This window comes from Limanda limanda, chromosome 14 (assembly GCF_963576545.1).
Source record: "Limanda limanda chromosome 14, fLimLim1.1, whole genome shotgun sequence".
Classification (NCBI taxonomy): domain Eukaryota; kingdom Metazoa; phylum Chordata; class Actinopteri; order Pleuronectiformes; family Pleuronectidae; genus Limanda; species Limanda limanda.
In genome coordinates this window covers 6337610-6361402 of record NC_083649.1, presented here as the reverse complement: position 1 = coordinate 6361402, position 23793 = coordinate 6337610, and the positions used below count along the sequence as shown (strand labels likewise).

At 42.4% G+C, this 23793-nt stretch overlaps 1 protein-coding gene across 1 annotated transcript; it reads left to right on the top strand.

Moving 5' to 3' along the window:
• The first annotated feature begins 666 nt into the window (after window positions 1–666).
• mcama (melanoma cell adhesion molecule a) lies at window positions 667–23625 on the top strand. The gene is made up of 18 exons (XM_061086327.1): window positions 667–694; window positions 812–945; window positions 2117–2342; window positions 2430–2500; window positions 2619–2706; window positions 2808–2984; window positions 8037–8164; window positions 10003–10144; window positions 10350–10465; window positions 10748–10889; window positions 11270–11400; window positions 12006–12153; window positions 12700–12735; window positions 15219–15348; window positions 16167–16284; window positions 17456–17550; window positions 19868–20001; window positions 23501–23625. Exons 1-18 carry the CDS (start codon window positions 667–669, stop codon window positions 23623–23625), a joined length of 2169 nt encoding a protein of 722 aa, XP_060942310.1.
• Window positions 23626–23793: the final 168 nt, after the last annotated feature.

Here is a 23793-nt window from a genome sequence, read left to right as displayed (position 1 = left end):
ACCCCTAGGTTTTAATTTTAATACAGTTTATTATTCAACCATCATATTAGGACATTTAAGACTGTTATCGTAGCTTCCTGTGGAGCCACAACAAACTCAGGCTGCGATTATCCTGAATCAAATAACACTGATGTTTTTTTAAAGAAGAAAGTGGTTTGCATAAAAACTCGGGGTTCCCAGTGGCAGAAGTCACACAGAAATGGAAACAATCGCTGCTCTGTACTTTCTGTTCTGCAGACAAATGTGAAACTGGAGGCGTGGCAGCTCAGCTGTAAAGAAGGTGGCACTGAAACAGTTAATAACACACGACAGAATAAACCCACTGAACATCCCACCTGCACCGCAACTCCAAACCAGATGAAACCCAGACAACTGACTTTTTTTCGTGCCATCTTGTTTTCTTTTGTCGCTGTACGAGCCATCCCCCCCCCCCCCTTTATAACAGCCAGCCAAGCCCAACATGTATAAGAAAGCTCTTGGCTCTCTGAATCAACAGCCCACTGTCAAACTGGCAATGCTTCCCCATGGCTGCATTCCCCCCCCATCGTCCCCGGGGGAACGGATTTTCTGGCCAAGATGTGGTTTTGTGGTTTTACAGTCAGCCAGGCAGGATGGGTGAACATTATGCCATGTGGACAAGAAGCCTTTTCTTCTGATTCTGCTAACATGGCTGACCGGCTGCAGATTGGCCTGGGTGGACCGACATCTGCCAAACACAATGCATCTTAGAATTATGGAGTATATCAGTTAAATGCCTGTTTTGTGGCTTTGAATCAACCTTGACTAATATTTCTGTGTTTGTGTTTTCCAGCTTGGGCCAGGGTGGAGGTGACCATGCAAGCAGGCGTTGAAGCGTACCTGAGTGACTCGGCTCAGATCCCCTGCCAGTACAGATTCTCCAACGTGGACTCTGAGCCCAGCTTCGTCATGATCCAGTGGTTTGTGGTGAGTGCGTCTGGACCCGCTGCCAAAAACTGACACCGTGCAAAGTTATGCGACTGCTCTCGAGCTCGGCAGGGCTGCAGACTCGGGGTCGACAATTCAAGTCATCAGGCCGAGCTCAGGTTCTCGTTCAGGCTCCAGATTTTAGGAAGAGATTTAGATCTCGAGGGTTAAACACTGGCCACAAGAATTAAAACAGCTAGACTCTTAAACATGAAACATAAAACTACCACTTAGACTCTCCTCTGTTCATTTCTACTGATTTTTCACCAATCTCCTGATTTCAGAGTTACAATCAATGGTGAGTTTATAGAAAAGGAAAGAAAGTTGAGAAGATCTTCCGGATCTGAAAGATACGACATTTTTGGCAATTTCTTAAAAAGAAAACCCGTATTACGAATAGTGGTGGGGGAAAAAATCGATTCTGTTCAGTATCGCGATATTTTGCGCCCGCGATTATATCGATACTGTAGCACAAAGTATTGCAATATTTTTTTTTTTTTTTAATACTTTATTTACAATTATATATGTAACAGACCCTGGCTGGCAAAGCATGAGGAGGAGAGTTTCAGAGTTTAAAAGATACCTAGTGTGTATGCGGAAAGGATGTTCTCCACTGCAGGATATATAGTAACGGCCCAGAGGAGCACTCTAACATCTGAGCTTGTTGACCAACTCCTTTTTCTGAACAAAAATGCCAATTTTCCCAAATGAATTTAACATTTTGGGTCATGACCTTGCAGCCAACTGGACTGGACTCTAGTAGTACACATTTGTTTATTTTTCTCAATTTGATTGAAGCTCTAGGTGACTCTTATTTATATGATTATTCTCAGGTTTATGATACTCTATTATGTCTGCTTGATGTTACTGTATTGTATCGCAATATATCACAGAATCGCAATACTATTGAATCGTCACATTTTTGACAATTCCCACCCCTAATTCGTACCCACCTGCAGTTTCTGGGTTCAGGGGTTCGGTTCTTGTGGCTCTGCACAAGATAATAAACAATTGCAGATCAAATTATACAAAACATTTACATTTTTAAATCCATAATATACTCACATACATGTAGAATTTTGCATTTAAAAACTGCCCTGAACTTATTTACCCACAAAGTGCTGCAGGGTATATGGAAGATGTTGAGTAAGTGGACGTTTGTCTCGTGCAGACCGGCGTCGGCCGCTCACGGACGCGGATCTTCTACTTCGATAGCAACGTTAGCACCGCTGACAACAACACGGACTTCACCGGCCGCGTCCAAGTGACTCGAGACCCTGAGGGAACTGTGCTCACCATCCAGGACGTTCAGCTCTCTGATGAGAGGGAGTTCTTCTGCCAGGTCAACGGGCTGGAGGCCGGGGCCGCCGAGGGCAAGACCCACCTCAGAGTGTTCGGTAAGAAAGTCCAGGACAAGAGAAACTTTTCTGATTGTTTTAAAAAGAAAGAGCTAATTCGATTTCTCTTCATTTTTGTGAACGCAGCTCCGCCAGAGGCTCCGGTGATCGAGGGCGTCCTCACTGGAATATCTGTGACCAAAGAGGGGCCGTCTAAGGTGGGGCCACTTACTTTTACATACTCAGATTAACCAATATCTTACCACGTTAAATACAAAATATATTGTTCCTCGTGTCCTGCTGAAGTTTTCTCAACAACACTGACTCTCCATCCAGGTTGCATCATGTGAGGTGACCAACGGCTTTCCCAAACCCAACATCACCTGGTACAGAAACAACCTGCCGCTGAAGCCAGATCCAGGAAGTAAGTGTGAGCAGCAGATGTGTCACGGGGTTGATTTCTGCCTTGAGCCCATTTTCAGGCTGTGGTCCACATGTGTCTTAATTGTCTTGTCCACCCTCCAGATGTGAACGTGTTGATCCTGACCTGGGAGACCAAAGGCCTGTACTCGGTGGAGAGCACGCTGGAGTACAAGGTGGTGAAGGAGGACAGAGAGGCCCGTTTCTCCTGTGAGGTCAGCTTCTCCGTCCCGGGAGCCATCAGGACAGTGGAGTCAAACAGCATCAACATCACGGTTCACTGTGAGTTCAAGATCAGCCTGTTTTTATATCGAGGTCACGTCAGCCCGGGTCATGGAGCTGATTGAATGTTTGATGTTTGCATCGCATCTATTTCCGACCATAATTGTCCCAGAATGTCCATAAAAGCCTCAAAATGCCAACGTGGACAAAATACCTTTTTCCCACTCGGTCTGAAGTAGAAAGAGACATTCAATAAAATCATTTGATAGCTTAAACATTTGTCTTTGCCCATAAATCATGTTTTTGTAAAGACCAATATAGCCAACATAAGAAGCTCTCCCTCTAAAGGCCGGCGCATGCTTCTGCAACGGCGACTGCGGCTTTTCATGCAGTTGTGACGCAGGACTCGTTGTCATTCATGGTTTTACAAGCGTTTAGCGCAGGAATGCCAGGGTGAAATTGGACAGGGGGCCAGATTTTTTCAAGCAAGACCTCAGGGGGCCGGATTACACTTTCGGACTGAAAATAAGAAATTGCATCGGCACCAAAATAGCCTCACAATGAGGCCTAAAATTACATAGCCTAAAGCAGGAGACAGTTACCCTCTAAAAACGTTACATTTTCCTATCCATGCAAGTAGCCTACATTTATAAATTAGAAATGCAACAAAATAGACTAGGTGCCAACAAAACACATTTCCTATAAATAACACAAGTGTAAACTGTTAATTACTTTTATTATATTTATTGAAGGCTTGCACATGAAAACAAGTCAATGCAAAATAAGGCCAATTAAAAGAAGGCCAGGCCTAAACAAGTCACAGAAAGAAAGCGCCAGAATAAAGTAGTCCAACATTAGACCATGTGATTGAATATCCAGTAGGAATTAGTAAAACAAAACGGTTCTTGAAAAAATAGGCACATATGAGCTATCTAAAAACTAAATTGGCTCAATAACAGATGAGGCACATTAACTTTGCCAGTCATCACCAGTCACCAACCCATATTTCCACACACCCATGTTCCTTTATGGCACTAGCCTGGCTATCAGTCAACCCCAGCCCCTTTTATTCCCTCCCCCCCCATATCACACTGGAAATGATAAATTGGGAGACCAGCCTACTTCAGCTACTTGTCGAAGCCAGACACCTTTTAATTTTCACCAGCTTGTCCATATCGGGGGACAGTTTCTGGGCAGTGGCTATTTTCATAACATCATTCAGATGTCCGTGCGTCAGGCGATTGCGCATTTTCGATTTATTGATATTCATCACAGAGAAGGCCTGCTCACATAAATATGTTGTCCCAAACATACAAAGTATTTTACCTGCAAAGGCCGTGAGCATTGGGTACTGTGGTGGCAAGGATTGATAGAAGGATTCGATTGCAACAGATGCGTAGTTATCCTTCAACTGTGCGCAACACTGCAGTTCTATCAGTTCCATTTGGATCGCCTCTGGGACCTCGGAAGCGTCAATGGTGAATGGAGAGCGAAAAAGCGCAAAGTCCTTTTCCAGTTCATTAAAAACCGTGAATCGATTGTCAAACTCATGCCTGAGTCCGGAAAGCAAGTTTGCGTACTTGTCCATACTCTGATGATTGACAGGCAGAGATTTTAGACAGGGGAAGTGGGCTGCATTGCGCTTGGAGAGCTGCGTCTTCCATAATGCCAGTTTACTTTGAAAAGCACGAACACTATCATAAAACTCTGTGACGACTTTGTTGCGGCCCTGCATATTAACATTCAACACATTTAGGTGTTCTGTAATGTCCACTAAAAAGGCAAGATCCCTGGTCCATTCTGGATCGTCCAATTCAACCACAGGCTTCCCTTTACCCTGCATGAACTCGGCTATCTCTGTGCGTAATTTGTAGAAATGTTTGAGCACTGCGCCTCGGCTCAACCAACGCACATCGGTGTGATAGGGAAGGCCATGATGAATGTCGTTTTCCAATAAAAAAGCGTCGAATTGTCTATGGTTAAGTCCTCTTGCTCTGATAAAATTCACAGTGTCAATAACAACACGCATGACATGGTCCATTTTCAGACTCTTGCAGCACAAAGCCTCTTGGTGCAGTATACAGTGAAAGTTCCAGAATACTTGCTCTGGATTAGCCGCATTTACCTTTTCTCTGAACTTCACAACTACTCCTGCCTTTCTTCCTATCATAGAAGGCGCACCGTCGGTAGCCACACTGACAGCGCGACTCCAGTCCACCTCCAGTTTGTCCAGGGCCCCGACAAGGCTAATAAACAAGTCGTTAGCTGTTGTGGTGTCTGTCATTGGCACGACTGACACAAACTCCTCAGTGACATTCAGGGAAGCATCCACTCCGCGAATAAATATCGCTAATTGAGCTACATCAGTCACGTCAGTGCTCTCGTCAAGAGCAATAGAGAATGCGATGAAGGACTTAACCTTGTCTTTTAGTTGACTCTTCAAATCACCAGAAAGTTCTTCAACCCTCTCCGTCACTGTAGGCCTCGATAAGCTTATGTTAGCTAAAGCTTGTCGCTTGTCAGGACACACTAGCTCGGCTGCCTTTAGCATGCAGGTCTTGACAAATGCACCCTCTGAGAAAGGCTTCGATGCCTTAGCAATTTCCCAAGAGATGATGTAGCTTGCCTTCACTGCCCCTTGAAATGAAATGAAATGTATTGTCATTATAGGTATAACGAAATTGAGACACTCCTCTTTCAATAGAGTTGAAGAAGATATTGTAACATCCCCGCTTCACAGACGACACAGAACTTCTTCTTATATTTGTAACTTTATTAAAGTTAACATGAACATGTCCACTTCTTATTCCTATCTCTTCACTCCTAACATCAAACTCCTAATATTGTCTTTTGCACACTCTGTCTACATATTCTTAAACTCATAGTATATTATATGACCTATTGTATAGTCAAATACTTATATTCATATTCATACCTCTACTATATATCATATATTATATCATACTCTCTGTATATTCTTTGTATACATAAGTCTATATACACATATTTATACATGTGTACATGTTATAATTACTATTATTATATCACTATTACTATTATTATTATATATACTGTTGCTGCCATTATTACTATATACTGCTTTTATATTGGTATAATTACTATCATATATAAATATATATTATGTTATATTATATACTATATATACTGTACTATTCTTATATACTGTCTAACAATAACATTACCATCATATCATCAGTACTATTACCATCATCTTGCCACTGCACCTTATCTACCTATTTTATTTTATCTTGTGCTTCTGTTTTTTATTCTTTCTACCTCAATATTTTTTATTTTATTCTATTGTATTGTTTTTTTGTATTTTATTGTATTCAAATGTACCGGCTGCTATGACAACTTAATTTCCCTTCGGAAAGTAATCTATCTATCTATCTATCTATCTATCTATCTATCTATCTATCTATCTATCTATCTATCTATCTATCTATCTATCTATCTATCTATCTATCTATCTATCTATCTATCTATCTATCTATCTATCTATCTATCTATCTATCTATCTATCTATCTATCTATCTATCTATCTATCTATCTATCTATCTATCTATCTATCTATCTATCTATCTATCCATCAACACTCGTCTTCTCCCTCCACTTCCTCATTCACCCCTGACACGCCAACGAACCAGCCAATGAGAGCCTGTCATCCCACACAGCCATTGGTCAAGAACTGTCACATGTCCGACCCCGACCTATTCACAGACACTCAGGACATCTCAGTACTTATTCAACACGGTGTACTTAGCGGAACATTCATAACAACCACATATCAAGCAGTCAAACAGAACAGAACTCAACTATCAGTTCGTTACATATGTATTCAAATAAAACGAACCTTCGTGTGTATCTCGACATTTGGAGAATACGGCTTGCTGTTTCTGTAGCGATGATGCTAGCTCGTTTAGCTTTTGAGTCCGGAGTTGCCCTGTGTACTCGCCGTATTTCTCGGCGTGGGTCTCGTAGTGTCGTTTGATGTTGTACTCCTTTAGTACAGCCACTTGTTGACGACAGATAAGACACACGGGTTTGCCTCCTACTTCCCAAAAGAAATAATTTTCTCTCCATCTATCCTGAAAGATGCGAGCTTCAGTGTCGACCTTCCTCTTCTTTGACATCTCGATCAGCACTACCGGCGCTGCTGCAGCTGAGGCGGGCAGCAGCAACAGACCAACTAACGGAGTCCACCGAAAATTTAAATTTTTTTTTTTTTTTTAATTCCATCAAAATTAAATTAAAATTTATATTCTCCCCTTATCACCCGCGGGCCAGATGTGATGTACAGTCGGGCCGGGTCCGGCCCGCGGGCCGTAACCCTGGCATCACTGGTTTAGCGTGTTGCCAAGCAATTCCCCGCCAGACCACTAGGGGTAGTAATTTTTTTTGTCGAAGTCGGCTCTTCTTCGTGTGTGGCACGAAGAAGAGCGGTTTATTTACATCGCCACGACGGCTCCTCAGAGCCTTTGTCTGTCTATTTCCGACCATAATTGTCCCAGAATGTCCGTAAAAGCCTCAAAATGCCAACGTGGACAAAAAACCTTTTTCCCACTCCCTCTGAAGTAGATAGAGACATGAAATGAAAGGGTTAGGGTTAGTCTTTGCCCATAAATCATATTTTTAAAGACCAATATAGCCAATATAAGAAGCTCTCCCTCTTACTATGACCAGCTGAGCCTTGAAATTCCGAGTATTTCAGTGAATCACAGCTTATTTCATCACATGTCTTGAAAACGTTGACATTATATACAATGTGCACACGTCTAATCCGGCTCTAAACAGAGACCCAGTCTTAAAGTTAAACACATGAATATGACACATCAGGTCTAAATGGTTTGAACTTCGTTATAACCAGTAACGACAGATGAATTTAATTCTGATCATCTAAAAGCGTTTTAATGTGACTTCCTCTTCCATCTGCTCTGTGGGTCCATTGTCGTTTGAAGCTGTCTTTGTGTGGACATTGTGCCAAACACAGTCTGGGCTGTCAACGCTGTGGAAGTGGCCTTGTTATGTGACTTCAGCAGGCGGCTTAATTTGATTGTGTGTCTGTGTGTGTGTCTGCGTGTGTGTGTTTAGACCCTACCACCATGGTGGAGCTGTGGAAGGAGAAACCCAAGGGCCTGGTCAAAGAGGGGGATGCTGTGGAGCTGCATTGCCAAGGCGATGGCAACCCCCTGCCGACCTTCATTTTCAGCAGAGGACAAGTAAGAATGGAGGGTCTTTTTCTCACCCTAGAAGTCCCCCCAGAGAGAATGGGTGACACGCTGGAGACGTGTAGGGAATGTTTTTGATATGCAGAGCTCACAGGGCCCCATGTAGACATGAGTGGCCGAGGTCTGTGGAGGCCCTGTCAGCTCTGACCCTGCAGATCCAGGGCCGGGGGTCCGAGATCGGAGGCCAGTCTTGTTCCCATGTCACACACGCAGCCATTGTGTGTGCGGACAATGCAAAACAACTCAGCCTACACTGCCGTTATAGCTCCACTATAACTTCACAACCTTGTTCCTGGTTTAATACCTCTGGGGCTTTTCACGCTGTGTTACGACACAACATTTGTACTCACTCCACAGAATTTACTGCTGAGATCTGGAGAGTGAGTTTCTCTGCAGGACGCTGCTCGAACATGTCGGGTCAGAGCTCCGCGTCTGTCGAGTTCAGTACAGAGCAGAAAACAACAACTGCTGCACGGAGGAGAAGGGAGAGACAGATTCTAAAGACAGATTTTTATAAGAGAGTGAACGATGCGTCAGTTCTCAGTTGTCAACACTCATTAAAACCAAACCTATCAGAAACATGAGGACTTCAACAAACATCAGTGTGATAAGCACTACCTTAAAATGACAGAAACATTGTTTGGGGGAAAATTTAGATGCACCTTGAGTATTTAGTTCGGTCCGACTAACAGGTAGGAGGCGGAAATCACGCCTTGTACTGCAGCCAACCACCAGGGGGCGATGGAAATTATTTGGCTTCACTTTTTGGGAGCTGTCATGTCGTCCATCTTCATATTCATGTCTAGGTGTCGAGTATAAACTGCTCCAGAAGACTGACACAGAAGTTTGATGCTATTAATCAAAATTTTTAATAAACTGTGTGAAACTGGCAGTTTGCAAAGTAGCCTCGGACTATTTCCTCCTCCCTTCAGTTCCTCTTTAATGAATTCAATCATGTACAGTCTAGAAAACAACACACTGGTGGAGGTGAATGATCCAGCACAGAGGAAATAGGAAGAAGCTCATGAGTTAGCCTCACGTCACTCAGAGCTTCTGGAACCACATATTTTGTGAAGACATGTTTTAGGTCTTTAGTCAGGACAGGTGTAAAGTTTGACTTGGGAAATACCCTGGAGGAAAAACACTTCACTTACATAAACCAACAGGTATGTAGAGACCAGGTTTTAATCACTGGTGGGTGTGAGAGGGTTTTGAGTTATTATTGGACCTGAGACGAGAGGGTGATCTATTCTGTGACAGTGAAGAGAACGGACGTTTATATGTCAGATGTCTGAAAATGTACTCGATGTTTGTACAAAGTCAAAAGGCAAAGTGAGATGAACCGTATCGCAGACATTCTGTGTTTCATTCCTACTCTTAACGTAAGTGGGTTTGGATATTCGATGTTAAATATTTAGGATTTCTCAGAGTCGGACCACTTGTGGCTCTCGTCCTAATGGATTCTGGTGTAAATTGTTGTGTCCTGATTCCTCAGCTGCTAAACTGGTCAGTAAATATTTCCATTAACTTTAAAACTAGGAACAGGAAGAAAAAGAAAACTGGCACCAACTTCTGACAATAAGTTTCAGATGTCGTCGGGTTTGTCTCTGCAGAGTTGAAAGTAATGACTTCATGCATCATTTGGGAAAACTGTCATTTTAAACTGGAAACCAGAAGGATTCTCACTCTGTGTTGACACACAAGTGGGCGTGTTTGATTTATCAGCTCTTTTACAGCCACAGACTCTTTCTCCACAACATGAAATTGAATCAGATTTGTCATCACCTGCTCACATGATCACAGTGTGTAAACTTGTGTTTCTGTTGCAGGAGGAGGATTACGAGGCCAAGCCGGGCGTCGTGTTGGCTCTGGCTGCGGTTTCACGGAAAGACAGCGCCCTCTACCACTGTCGGCCGGCGCTCGCTGACGGAAACGCCGAGGTCGGAGGGCAGGTGCAGCTCACCGTGCACTGTGAGGAAAACACACACACGACACATTTAAAACCGACTTAGAGACATTCACAACTTAGGACTCAAAAGGTTATTTAGTCAGATTTAAAGGTTTAAGCTTTGTTGAAAAACGTCTCCAGCTCCATCTGATCATTTCAACCATATTCTATTCCTGTTTCCTTTTCAATTCATTCATGTGTCTTGTTTTCTGTGTGTGTCGCCTTCAGATCTGGATCCAGCTGTGGTTGTACCTAAAGAATCTGAGTTCATGAACAAGGGAGAAAGTTTGACCGCGAGCTGCAACGCTCTGTCCTCCCTGAAAACCTCCACCGTCTGGTACAAGGTTCGTACATGTCAGACTCTAGCGAGGAGGATTTATGTTATTATTTCTTCATATCAACACGTCAGTACCTTTTTCAAAGTAGAGCAAAGTACAAAATACCTAAAAACATCCTGACACTGTAACCAAAACTCTGATATGAACATGAGCTACGGACGGTTTGTAGAACAGTCTCAGATCATCTGCTCGCAGCTTCAAATCACTGATTGCACATGTGTGTGTTTGTTGTCTCTCTCTCTGTATGTGTGTGTGTGTGTGTGTGTGTGTGTGTGTGTGTGTGTGTAGGATGGCAAGCAGGTGGGTAAGGGCAACACCTTGCACCTGCAGGACGCCACCTATGACACAACAGGAGAGTACAAATGTGAGGTGACCGTTCCCTCGCTGCCGGCGCTGAAAACCAACGGCTCCGTTAACATCATCGTTCAAGGTCAGTCGCCCTTTTTCAACCAGCTTCTCTTTAACTGTGACGTCAGCTGGACTTCTTTCAGTTTCTACATCAATGAAACACATATCTTAAACCCAAATGGTCATGACATCCTCACAAGCGACTGTTTCTGTTCCAACCGGTGTGATTCCCTCCTCAGTATTTTGATTTGAAACACCTGTGCTCGGTTCTTTAAACGCCAGCCAGGTAACTGCCGGGCTTTATTTTGAAGCCTCAAATTAAAAAACAGGAAACAGAGGGGTTCCGGGCCATGTCAAGACTTTTAATGTGAAACACATGTGCAGGAAGTGTTTGGTTTCCTGGTCAGTAGCTCAACATGGAGCGAGAGTTGAACTGAACTTTGTGTGTGTGTGTGTGTGTAGGTGGTCCACAGCTGATGGGGGTGGAGCAGGAGGTGCAGCTGGAGGAGGTGCAAGGCCAGATGATCAACCTCAGCTGTGAGGCGATGGGTCATCCACTGCCCGATATCACCTGGAGCTTCATCGGAGTCCAGGTAACAGATCTGAACTCGCAGTGTAAATTCGGATTCAACTTACAATGCCTTGTCTCTATTGTTAGTTATTCAAGGTTCTTACGGTCATGGAAAACCTGGAAAAGTCATGGATTTGTTTAAGGTTTATTTCCAGGCCTGGAACAGTCATGGAAAACAATAAAACCCCAAAAGTTTTGGAAAAGTCATGGAAATTTGTTATATTCATATTTTCATGTCGTTCACTTACGCTGAGTCTTAAATAATTCACATGCTTTTAAAGAAATATGTTCAAAATATAAGCAGGCAAACTTTGGTTTGTGTCATTTAAGGTATACTGTATGCCTTGGAATTCTCATTCTTAGTTTAAATACTACATTTCGTCACTTTTTCACGTACACACCGAGATTTCACAAAATGTTTGGTCATGTAAATTTGGTTCAAAGTTATTGAAAAGTCATGGAAATCCATTGGCCAAAAAGTGTATGAACCCTGGTTATTACTCTTCTCATATTTTACTATTTCAATTTATTCTTTCTACTTTCGTAGTTTCTTTGAAGCCACTTTTTATTTTATTTATAACAATATTAGACTTGTTCAGTCTGTTAATGTGTTGTGTGTGTCTGCAGAACTGGCTCGAGGTGGAGGATGCGAGAAACATGAAAGAGCACATGCGGAGGAGCGTGGTGTCGGTGAAAGTCACCTCGGACATCAGCGCTCAGTGCAACGCGTCCAACGAGATGGGCACCGAGGTCAAGACCTTCAGCATCAGAGCCGGTAAGAGCTTCTCTGTCACTGGGGGGGGGGGTACTGGGTGGAGATGATGTCGATCAATCAATCAGTGGTTTCGCTGTCTTGATAAAATGTGCTCAAAACATTAAAAACGTGAGATACATGAATTTATAAGTTACAATTATTATAGCATCTGATATAAAGTGAAACCAGGACCCGTCTCATTCCTTCTTGCATCCTTTTGCCTTTTGTAGAGGACATCGATTTAAAATTTGCATGAAACAGAGTACAAAATACCTCAGAGCAGATCTTCTTTTAGCCTGTTTGTTACCGATCCTGTCCGAACGTGTCAGGAAGAACTTACACCACTCCACATTCTGCAAGGAACTATGATGTAGCCTGTGTGAAAGAGACTAGAAACACGTGCAGTCAGCTCTTCATGCCCCTCAGCTCCAGAGGAATATGGGATTATGTGTAATTACTGAAGCAACTGGCAGTGATTGCATGCGCGTGTGTGTCCATGTGTGTGTGTGTGTGTGTGTGTGGACATGGACAACTGCCCACTTTAAGTGTTGTTCTACTTGTCCACAGTTCCCAGGGCCACCACCACCGCTCCCTTCTCTCCCGGTAAGACTGCTGCCCGAACGCCTCCTGTCTCATGTTCAAAAACAAACAACACAACCACGCTTCTCTTTCCGTCTTGCACAATCTCTTCTGTCTCAGTCTTCACACTCTAACTTCTGTCTGTGACAATGAAGGGTTGGACGAGCACATGCATTATTTATGACTCCCACGCGGCGACTGTGGAACAGGACGGTCTCTGGTTCGCTGGCATATCTTCTCCATGGCCCGTGGGCGTTTTAAATATTCTGTTTGATACAGAGAGCGAGAAAAAAAAACTCTCTACACCAGCAAAGAGCACAAACATTTTCATAACACTTGGACCTAATGCTCTGCTGGAGAAAAACACATTATTTATATATCAAACTTTGTCTTAGAGAAAAAGAAATACCCTAAAATCACACAGCGTCTCACTTTTACTGACTTTTCCAGACAGTGTTGTGTTTAATTGTGGATTTTTACAAACCAGGAAAAAAAATTGCATTTAAATTTGGATGGCGAAAACTTTCTGACTTCATCTTCTCAGTCACTTCACGATCATTAAAATCCTCACAAGCCAGCAGGTAATAATCTCCCATAAAGAAAACTATACACAAGAAAACGTTAAAGACATGTGATATACAGTAGATGGAATTTGAAGTGTTGTGTTTCTGCCATGGAATAAATATTTACAGTTAATAGGGGCTGTATTTATACGAGAATTTCTTCTATGTGTCACACAGTGATTTTAACTGGACCAAAAAAACACTTCTACAGTCCCTCAGAGAAAAAAGGTTTCTGCAAAACCCTTAACAAGAAGTGCAAGACGCTCTTAAATAATGAATTACATCACGGTTTCATGACACAGAACCGTGGCTGCCTCAGTTTCTCAGTTTTCATTGGTTCAGTGGAATCTGGATCATTCAGGTCAAGTCAAATTCAGAAAACAGTTTTATTTATCACTGGAAAAAAGGCTACAGAGGGATGTTAAAGGGTAAATATAACTAACATGTATATGATTTTATATGACTGTGATAAACCGGGGCCCAGATCCCAGACTCACAACAACATCATGAAAACATTAAGAGATGGTAGAAGCTCAAAAGCTGCATTAAAGCCTGAGTGGGGGGGGGGGGGGGGGGGGGGGGGGTTGGAGTCGTTCCTATGCAGTTTCACTCAGATTATGAATTTACACAAGAAAAAGACATGACATCGTTTTATTACATTAAAGTCCTGCAAATATACAGTATATGTATATATACATCAATCTTGTGGGTTGTCTCCAGAAATCCTATTTATATAATTTCATTATGGATAAAGTACATATTCCGCTAAAGGCAAACAGTGTATCTATAGGAGGACAGTGTGTTTTTGTTATGTTAATAAATCAGGTCAAAATAATACAATCACTGATTTGCTGAATTCCATTTAGCTGCTTCAGTCTCCGGATCGTGATGCTACGAACAGAACGGATCCTTTGTAAATATTATGAGAAACATCTCCTCCTGCTTTCCCTGCTTAAGGGAACATTAATATTAATGCATATTAAATGTGGGGGTAGAAATAATGAGAATGTTTTTTTATTTCTTCTTTCTGTTTTATATTTTACCTCTGTCAACTGACCATATAGAAGATAATTACCCTTTCTCATCAGATCCAAAGGTTTTTCATAATTTTTCGAAACCAATTCTGATTTAATAGTTAAAACTTTGACTTTGTCTTGGCGCGTCTGTGATGATCGAATCCTTTTCTGTTCTGTTTTGTTTGTTATTTGTTGTGCGGATTTTTTAACCTTTTAATAAACTGCAGTAGTTTGTAGAATTGTATCGAAAGAAGAGTGATGTTTCTTGTTAATATTGTTCGCTCTTCGAAAAGAAACTTCAACTTGTTCGAAGCCAAAGTCCAGTAATTTGCATATAATCTCTATGAGGTCAATTATTAAGGCTCAAGGTCACAGATGCAAAGAGGAATAAATTAACATTCTCCTCGTCCTCTGTCTCTTAAATATAACCTCTGTCATTTCACACTTGGATAATTATACCTTATGCATAAAATGGACCTCGTTAAATAAGCGGCTTAATGGAAGTTGTTTAAATGATTTGAACGTGAAAAACAGAGTTTTTCTTTATTTAAAAAAAGCGTACGTCGGCAGTTTAGATCGTCTGGTTCCTTCAACCGACTTCACGCAGCCAAACTTTGTTTTTATCAGACCTTAGTGGATGAAAAACACTCGGGGTCTTTCATACTTTACACTACACGGTCTTTGTGTTGCATGTTCAGACTCAGACGGGAGGTTACATGAGGTCGTGTTCCAACACTTTTCCAACAAAGCTGGTCCAGAAACACAGGGGACACTACACTCACTGTTTAACTCGCATGAACTGACTTTATGTGTAAAAGTGTGGAACTGCTCCTTTAAGTCACACAGATCTTAGTGTTTCCTTTCCACTCTGTTGCTGTGAGGTGTGGAAGCATCTAACACGTTGTGGTCTGTGTGTGTCTTTGTGTAGTTGACCGCAGTGGAGGGATCATTGTGGGGATCATTGTGTGTCTGCTGCTGCTCGCCATCCTCGGCAGCGTCCTCTACTTCCTCTACAAGAAGGGAAAGATCCCCTGTGGACGCTCGGGGAAGCAGGAGATGTGAGTACTGACTCTTCTGAACCTGGTCATATATATATAATACATACAATACAATACATACATATAACTGTCTACAGAAGTTAAGTTGCATTAACTTCCTTGTGTCTTTCACTCTGTTATTCTCCTTCTCGTTTTCTCTCGTGTCGTCTGTTTTACTTTGACGTCCACTTCCTGTTTTCCCCTCTCCTTGTTGGTGCCTTCACCTCCTCTTGCTTCCTGTTTCCTCGATCATCACCTGACGTGTGTCACCTGTCGTCTGCTCCTCTATTTAAACCCTGTGTTCCCCCTTGTCTGTTTTAGTTCTGCTTCCCTTCTGATTTGCTCGTGTGCTGTTTCCTCTTCTCGTGTCTCAGCTTCACTTTGTGTTCTGCTGCTTGAGTTTTTAGTTTTGGATCCACTGAGTTTCTTTTCTCTGTCTGCACAATGTCTCTTGTCTCTAAACCGTCGTACAGTAACACACAGATCAGCTGTAGAAACACACAGTCCCACCGGAGTTGTGACTTTCTGTTGGGTTCCATGTGCAAATCTGAAAATGATCTGTGAAAAACCTTCCCAAACAAAACATGCATGAATTAATCTTAAAGAGAGCAGAGGCAGAAATGAGACGAGGATCATTAGAGCTGATCCACAGCAGACGCCTCACTCACTCTGCTGTGGTAGAAAGGAGCAGCTGGATAGTGACAATAGAGAATAAACATGTCTAAATATAAAAAAACAGTCCCTGGGTCCATTCATATCACACAATGACACACGAATGACCCCCCCCCGAGGCTCCTCAGAACCGAGCGAGTCCGTAACGCTCTCTTGTTTCTCTGCAGAAGCAACAAGGAAATCACCAAAGACGACATCGTTGTGGAGATGAAAACCAACACGAAGACCGAGGAGACCGTCCTGCTCAAGGCCGTGAACGGGGGGAAAGGGTCGCCCAACGACAAGGTAAGGGTCTGGAAGGAAGAACAGGACGCCTTTATAATACACTGTAAAAAACAAGAGACCTGAAAGACTCGCCTCTGCCCCCTAGAGGCTGGAATAGTCACTGCTTCAAACAACAAGCATCATACAGACACTTTTATACTATTTTCAAAAAAATGTCCTGAGTTTTGAGGCAACAGAAAACAGTTAGTTACCCTAACAACACATAAGATTGTGTAGATGTTTGGTGCATGTGTAGTAGCGTGGGTTAGCATCATCAGTTCTTTACCGTATGGTGAGGTCTCCAGTTTTCTCTTTTTTTGTAGCGTAGCCATAATTACGCTCATGTAGTTGAAGATGAGGACTCAGAGTATTTCCGCCCAGCTCGACCCTGAAGTCCTGGCACAACGTGTCGTTGTTGACAGGTGAACTGCATGTACACAAAATACACAAAACTCTCATTAGTTATTGAGGGAACACAAAGTACATATAATACCGTAAAGGTCCTAAAAACTTCTGATCAGGGTCATTATTTGTGTATTTGTACACATCGGAGGCGCTGGTTATAATTGAAACTGCATTTAATGTTTATGACATGGACACGGGAGAGTTTGTTGATGATGTCTTGTGTAAGTTTGTGTTGCGCTGACATGCTCCTCCTCCTTCTCTTCCTCCTCTTGTTCCTCCTCCTCCTCTTCCTCCTCCTCCTCTTCCTCCTCCTCCTCTTCCTCCTCCTCCTCTTGTCTCTTTCAGTAACGTCCCTGACGGTCCAGCTGCCTGAAGACGGCAGCGTCGGAGCATCGGACGGGACGAGAGATCTGCAGGAAGACACCACCACACAGACCTGGACAACTCCCCCACCATGCTTTATTCACAGCAGTATTCAATAGTTTTACACAGGAACACATACAGACACACACAAACACACACACACACACTGATGTACATTTTGTTTGCGCTCGGCCGTTCGGAGCCAGTGCTCTGACGTCCGTGTTTCTCGATGCATCCTTTTTGTTTTTTGTTTCTATTTCTATGAAGTGTACATATTATATATATTTTGTTATTTAAGATATTTTGGCACTCTGATTTCTTTGGTTTCATCATGGCAGCGTCTGGCTCGTGTGCACGTTGATCCATGTTCACGTGTCCGGGGGGATTTTTAATTTCTCTTATTTTTTTGTTTATTGCGGACGAGACCAAACGAGACCAAACGAGACCAGCTGCTCGGCCGCGGCAGCTCTTCACCGCCGGTGCAGATCCACCGAGAGGCTCGCCAGCGTGTCTGATCCGGTAAATCAAATGATTGACGCCAATATTCGTAGATGAAACTTACCACCCGCCCCCTAAAATACATAAAATACAAAACCTTTCCTCTAGAATCAGCCGTTGTACCATTAGGGGGCGCTACACCTCAGCGTCCCGCCCCTAAAAGCTGTGGATCAGACACGCTGGCGTCCTGCGAACTACTGTCACGCCCTCGCACTGATTGTAAATACGAGTTCAGACCCGCGAGTGGAGGCTCGGCCTGTCACTGAAGGTGAAGAGGTCAGAGGTCAGTGATCTGCTGTGCCTGTTTCTCAGAACGCGTCGTACACTGAAATCTTTTTTGTGATTTATTTCTTTGGTTTGCTCCGTGTGCTGTTTGGGCCTGAAGGAGCGTTTTGTTCATGTCGTGCATGTTTGAGCTTCACGTTACAGATACGAGTCAGAACTTGGATTTATTTCAGTTTTTGTTTCTGAGCCGTTAAAGTTGTGTTTCTGCAGATTGATTAGAGAAGAGTGAAACCATAGATTGTGTATGAACTGTGTCCTTATACACAGTCTATGAGTGAAACTGGTTTAGAACTGAACAGGCCAAGAAGTCATTTAATTGAATATACATCTGCAGCTAGAGAAATGAACTGGGGATTTTACAAATTTTTTTAAATCCAAAGGTCATTTAAAAACGCTCACAGCTGTTTTAAACGCGGAATCTTTTAAACATCTGGATCCAAATCGGACGAGAGAAAACGTTTCAAGCACAAATTTTTTTTTCATCCACACGCAGATTTGTTTTTCTGTCACAATTTTCATATTGAAAGACACAAACTGATGCCAACCGGCTCAGAACAATGACTCCTCCTCCCTATCTGTAGTGAAGCAGCTCAAACGTGTCACGCTGCTCCAGGCCCGTGTTGTGAATATGACCGATCCCTCACCGTGTAGGTTGTTGTGAAAAGATTGTTTTTGACCTTTTTGTTTTGCGCTAACGTCGCCCCGAGGACTTGCAGCAGAAACAGAGTAGTGACATGTTTTCTTGATATCATTTTGTTTTCTTTGAGATGTGTAAAGTTGTAGAAATTATCCAGGTTCAGATCGTCCTCAGGCAAGAAGCAGAGTCCCAAGTTCCTCTGGTCGGCATCTCTTCGTCTTTTCACACAAAGACATTTTCTTTTCGTTGTTTCTGGATTTTTTCACCTGTGGGAAAGTACAAGTTTTAAAAAGTGAACGTTGCAGTTCTTTGTTTTTGTTTTCCTCAATGTGAGTAATGTTTATGTGATGCTTGCGTGTTTTTATATTTTTTGCAAGAAAATAATGCCAAATAAAAATGTTCCATTTGAAAAGAGACGAGTTTTCTGTATGTTATTGTTTGTTTTCCCCCGTGTGGTTGTTTGTTTGTTTTTCAATTCTATAAAACTTTATTCATCGCAAAAGCAAATTGATTTAGGGAAACACATAAGAGACATGTGCATCCACGTAACTTAACACAATAACACACAATAAAAGAGCTTTTCAGCTTAAAGTGTAGTTTCTTTATGAATATACTAAATTTCTTAAAAAATATTTAGCGCTATAATAAGTACAGTAGCTGTCATGGCAGACAGAGTAAGTGTGTTTAATAAGCAGGATCACACTGAACTTCCACAAAACTTTATGGAAGGATGAGACACTAATAATGTTTTTCACTTTCTTAAACATTGTTTAGAAGGAAGTTTTAGACATTTTCACCCATGTTCCAGGGAAAATTCATGGATCCTGATGGAAAAAAGCAGGTACATGTAGGAGTCTGATATCTTTGACGGCAAATCTACATAGAAATCCACATCTAGCAGATTTACATGTGATTTCTTTGGTGTTCAGGACGAGGAGCAGAAGTGACCGGGGTCTTTCCTGTCGGGCTCCCACCCCGAGGAGAAGCATCTGATAAAGTGTTTATTGGTGTGTTCTGATCTTAATGTCTTTTTCAATAATTTTATGTTTTATTTAATTTTGTACAGTGTGATCTTGCTTTTAAATTGTTGCTTTTCAAAAATTTGCCTTAAAAAAAATAATTGCTTTGAAAGGGGCTATATAAATCAATACAGTAAATAAAGTTTTATATCATAAGTCAAGGGGCCTTGTTGGAGACGTGAACTTTACCGAGACTTTATTTATTTTTATGCAGAGGCATGAAAGAGCAGTAAGAATATAACCGCTGCCTTTTCTTCAGCCTGCGGCCTCAGCAGGAACCAGAACAACAGTGGGTTCAGAGTGTGTGTGTGTGTGTGTCTGTGTGTGTGTGTGTGTGTGTGTGTGTGTGTGTGACTGTGTGTTTCTGTGTGTGTGCTCTGGTGTCGGCCCTGCACAGTCCCACAGTGAGGAGGAGACAGGAAGCAGCTCTGCCTCCAGACCGCTGTCAGCAGCACGAGCTGGAAATGACTCCAACAGTAGCTCAGGTTTCCAGCTGGAGTCTGGAGGAGGAGGAGGAGGAGGAGGAGGAAGGTCAGAGAACACTCAGCTCACATCTGCAACGAATTCCGGCTCCGATCTCCGACCTTCTCACTGTAAAACAAATCAGCCGTCCTCCTCTCACTGGGAAGAAGACACGTCTCCAGAGATAAAGAGTAACGTCTGAAATGTTCCACTTGTCCACCGTGTCTCAGACTGACCCGAGTCCATTCTGTGACTGGGCTGTGTCCTGGTGACAGTTTCCTGTCCTCTCTCCAGTCGAGGGTTAAGAACAGAGGACGTGGTACCTTGTTGAGTCCAATGAGACAAATTGTGATTTGTGAATATAGTCTTTAGATATAAAGATGGATGTATTATGTAGATTCCTGTTTGTATGATGAGAGAAAACTCCAAAAAATATTTAATTATACCAACACATCCTCGCTGAGAGTAGAAGGTTCTCAGCATCATCAGTTATTAGACCCTCACAGATCAGGGTTGTTCATGTTTGCTGATATGAAAACTGCTATTTTGCAGAGTTAAACTTACATTTTACATAAAGAAATGTTTATCTTAAATAAAGTTATATAAATAAAGTTCTTTATATTTAGTTGTATTTGTAAGTTTCTGGTTATACTGTTTAACGTCAAGCCTCAATTACATTTCTGTGTCACTAGGGTTTGATAATATCAGCATCCGCCCCCAGAAAAAATCCAAATCCATCCATAATTTATTGATAAAAACTACAGGAGATCAAATCCAGTGTCTACAATATGTGTTGTTATACTTTATATCGTAAATGTAGAAATCTTTGTACTTTGTGACGTATTTAAGGACAAACCACAGATCAAATGTTAAAGAAAATACTGTTTAATTAAAAATCTTAATGGCTTAGGCATGAAAACATGGCAACACAATGAATGCTGAGGGTATTAAAAAGACAATAAATAAAATCATATTTACACAGGCAATAAAGCGATGAAGACAACTTATTCTTTAGGAGGCAAGTTCCTGTTGACAAGGCTCGTTAACGTGATTACACCACACGTGTCATTAACGGGGGTGTGAAGCGACACGTCAGCTGAGGGGAGTGTGTGTGTTTGTGTGCGTGTGTGTGTAAGTGTGTCTTCCTCACACGCAGACACTTTCATGGTCAAGAGTTGGTCCCTGTTAAAGAGTTGAAACGCCGGGATCAAGCGAACGCGAAGCCAAAGGCCTGACGACACGTCCTCTCGGTATCAGAAGGAGCAGGGGGGGGGGGGTCGGGGGGGGGCAAGAAGCGGCAGCTCGATGCTTTGAAACACTTCTGAGTTTTAGGGGCAATTAAAGCTGGAGGGTCTCGGAGGAATCACATCAAGACAGAGAACTTGAGATGGAAGATCCAACCAGTGTCTCCAGGGACGAGGACGAGCTTCACTTTAACATTTCACTGCTTCTCACTCTTCATCTTCCTCACTGGATCTTTTTCTAGAGCACGGAGGCGTCTGAAAAGATTCTAGAGACGAATATTCAACATGTTTTTTTTTTTTAGAAGAAATTGTTTAAAACTAAAATCTGTCTAATAGCAGCCAGAGAAATTGACCAGATTTCAGTGAATAAGTAACAAGAAAGTGCAGAACTGAAATTACAGCCGCACATTTCATCCACTACATTTAAAAACTTGAGATGATTCGTTATTATGAGCTTATATTAAAATTAGTACATATTATTTCACAATTGCAATACAACTTAAATCAGACTTTAATTGGCTTTTAACTGGTTTTAACGAACGTTGTTAGTTTTTGATATTTTTCTTGTGTTATCTTGCTTATTTTAGTTTTTTTTCTTGATTTATTCAGTGTAGTTTTATTCTTGTAAAGCACTTTAACCTTGTATAAATTGGTGCTATAGGAATTAAAAACATTTTTTACCATTATTCTTTACTGGTGAATGCGATTTTTAGCTGTTGTTTGTCCACCAGGGGGCACTAACACGTTTATTATCTTTCTATCGTTAAATATTCCGCCTAACAACTGTATTAATTATTAGTTTTTGATAATAGCTGTGGATCAAACAACATCATGTGAAGAAGAATCTTCCAACGTTTGACGTATTCTTACTAAATGGACAAAAACTGTAAAATAGCTCAAATTAAAGAGAACAAATCAGTTTTGCTTCAAGCAGTAAATGTGGAGAGGGAGTTTTGGTTTGGTGTTCGACAGAAGGCACAGGTACTGTACATGTTACTATAGAAACATCGTGACCATTAAAGCTGTTTCGGTAAAAGAAAAAAAGGGAGAAACTGCTCTCGGAGTTAAACAGAAACAGAGGAAACGAGTCCGTCTTGTTCCTTAATGTGCACATTAATATGGAGCAGCCATCTTGTTCTCTTATTATAAATCTGTATTCCGCACCGACTCGGATCAGACTCCCTGCCCTGATGACTCAGACTTCCTTTCATCTTCACTCTCAATGTGCCTGTGATCCTGTTGGTTGGTTAATGCTCGATCCCTCGTGTAGATCACATCAAACCCGCGCTGATGAGGCGACGCATGATGAAAGGCGGGGGTGTGGCGCCCGGAGCTTGACTCAGCTGGAGAGAAACCTAAACACCTGATCTGAGGGAAGTCACAACTTTACAGGAGGATTCTGTGTAATTCCTTCCTTCAGTTGCAATTTCTTTGTTGGAGAGTAGATGTGAACGACTCGGAGATGAGGCCGGATCCGACTCTGATGTTCAGTCGCTGAGCAGATCAGTAAATTATTCACAGGCAGCTGATGGTGAGATCTCACTACAGGGTTGGATATCTCATCTATTAAGGTTTTGTCCTGTAACGAGTTTAACGAGCGGCCGAGAGACTGAAACATCGGAGCCGCACGAGAGCTTCGGGGGAAACGACGTCGGAAACCGATTTTTAAATATCAAAACCTGCGGGTTATGTGTGATTCCAGTGTCAGTCAGGAAGTGATGAGCAGGAATATTTAACACCTGGAATGTTTCCGTGAGAACGAGTCCACAACCATCGCCGCTGTCGTTATTACATCATCCCTCTGAGTCCGTTCAGCATCAGATCGTTTAAAACCGACTTAACACCGAGTACCTGAGTCCACATGACAACAGCTGCAGGTGTGTGTTTGTCAGCAGGTGTGCACAAAACAATACTGTGTGAAATTCCACAAAAACCTGGTGGAACGATGGGACAAGAATCCATTAACTTCTGCTGCTGATCCGAACCAAGAGGCAGATCTAGGATCAGTCTGAGATTGGGGCATCTGGTACATTAAGGGGAGCTCAGTGTGAACCCTTTCAATTAGATTCTCATTGTTCTGGTTTAAATATGGAACATTAGCATGTGAGAGGAAATCCAACAGTTCGCCTTTAAAAACGTCTTTTCACTCCTCAGAAAGAAACTATATGAGAATACATACATAAGCTTTGACTAAATAAAAACCAGCCTCCAGCGAGTTAATGAGACAATGAACTTATCCAAAACAATTCAGCCATTGTTAGTACCACACTCAGCACAACACGTTATGAGAGTACTTCAACATTAAACTTGTTATTTCACTACAGATCCGTCAGTGACTCGAGAGCTGAGAGGAGGAGATATGGAGCCGACGTGTCCGATCGCCATGGAGATGACGGAGCGAGCCGCAGGTGACACGTACGACCACGAAGCCCGGCGATACTGCAACTGAACATTCACATTCGTTAGCATGAGCACACGCACGCACGCGCCACCGAGTTAATCACTACGACCACAACGGGTGTCGCTACATCTTCGTACGCCACGATTTTTTTGCCAAGAAGCCCGGAAAGCACCAAACTGAGCGGCTGCCGGCGGAGAGGACGATCCACAGAGGTGA

Bases quoted from the DNA above. Each gene is read 5' to 3' on its own strand.
- mcama (XM_061086327.1), top strand. From the start codon at position 667: ATGGCTGACCGGCTGCAGATTGGCCTGG. The intron at 10,890-11,269 runs GTCAGTCGCCCT...GTGTGTGTGTAG, and splicing joins CGTTAACATCATCGTTCAAG to GTGGTCCACAGCTGATGGGG. The intron at 15,349-16,166 runs GTGAGTACTGAC...GTTTCTCTGCAG, and splicing joins CGCTCGGGGAAGCAGGAGAT to AAGCAACAAGGAAATCACCA.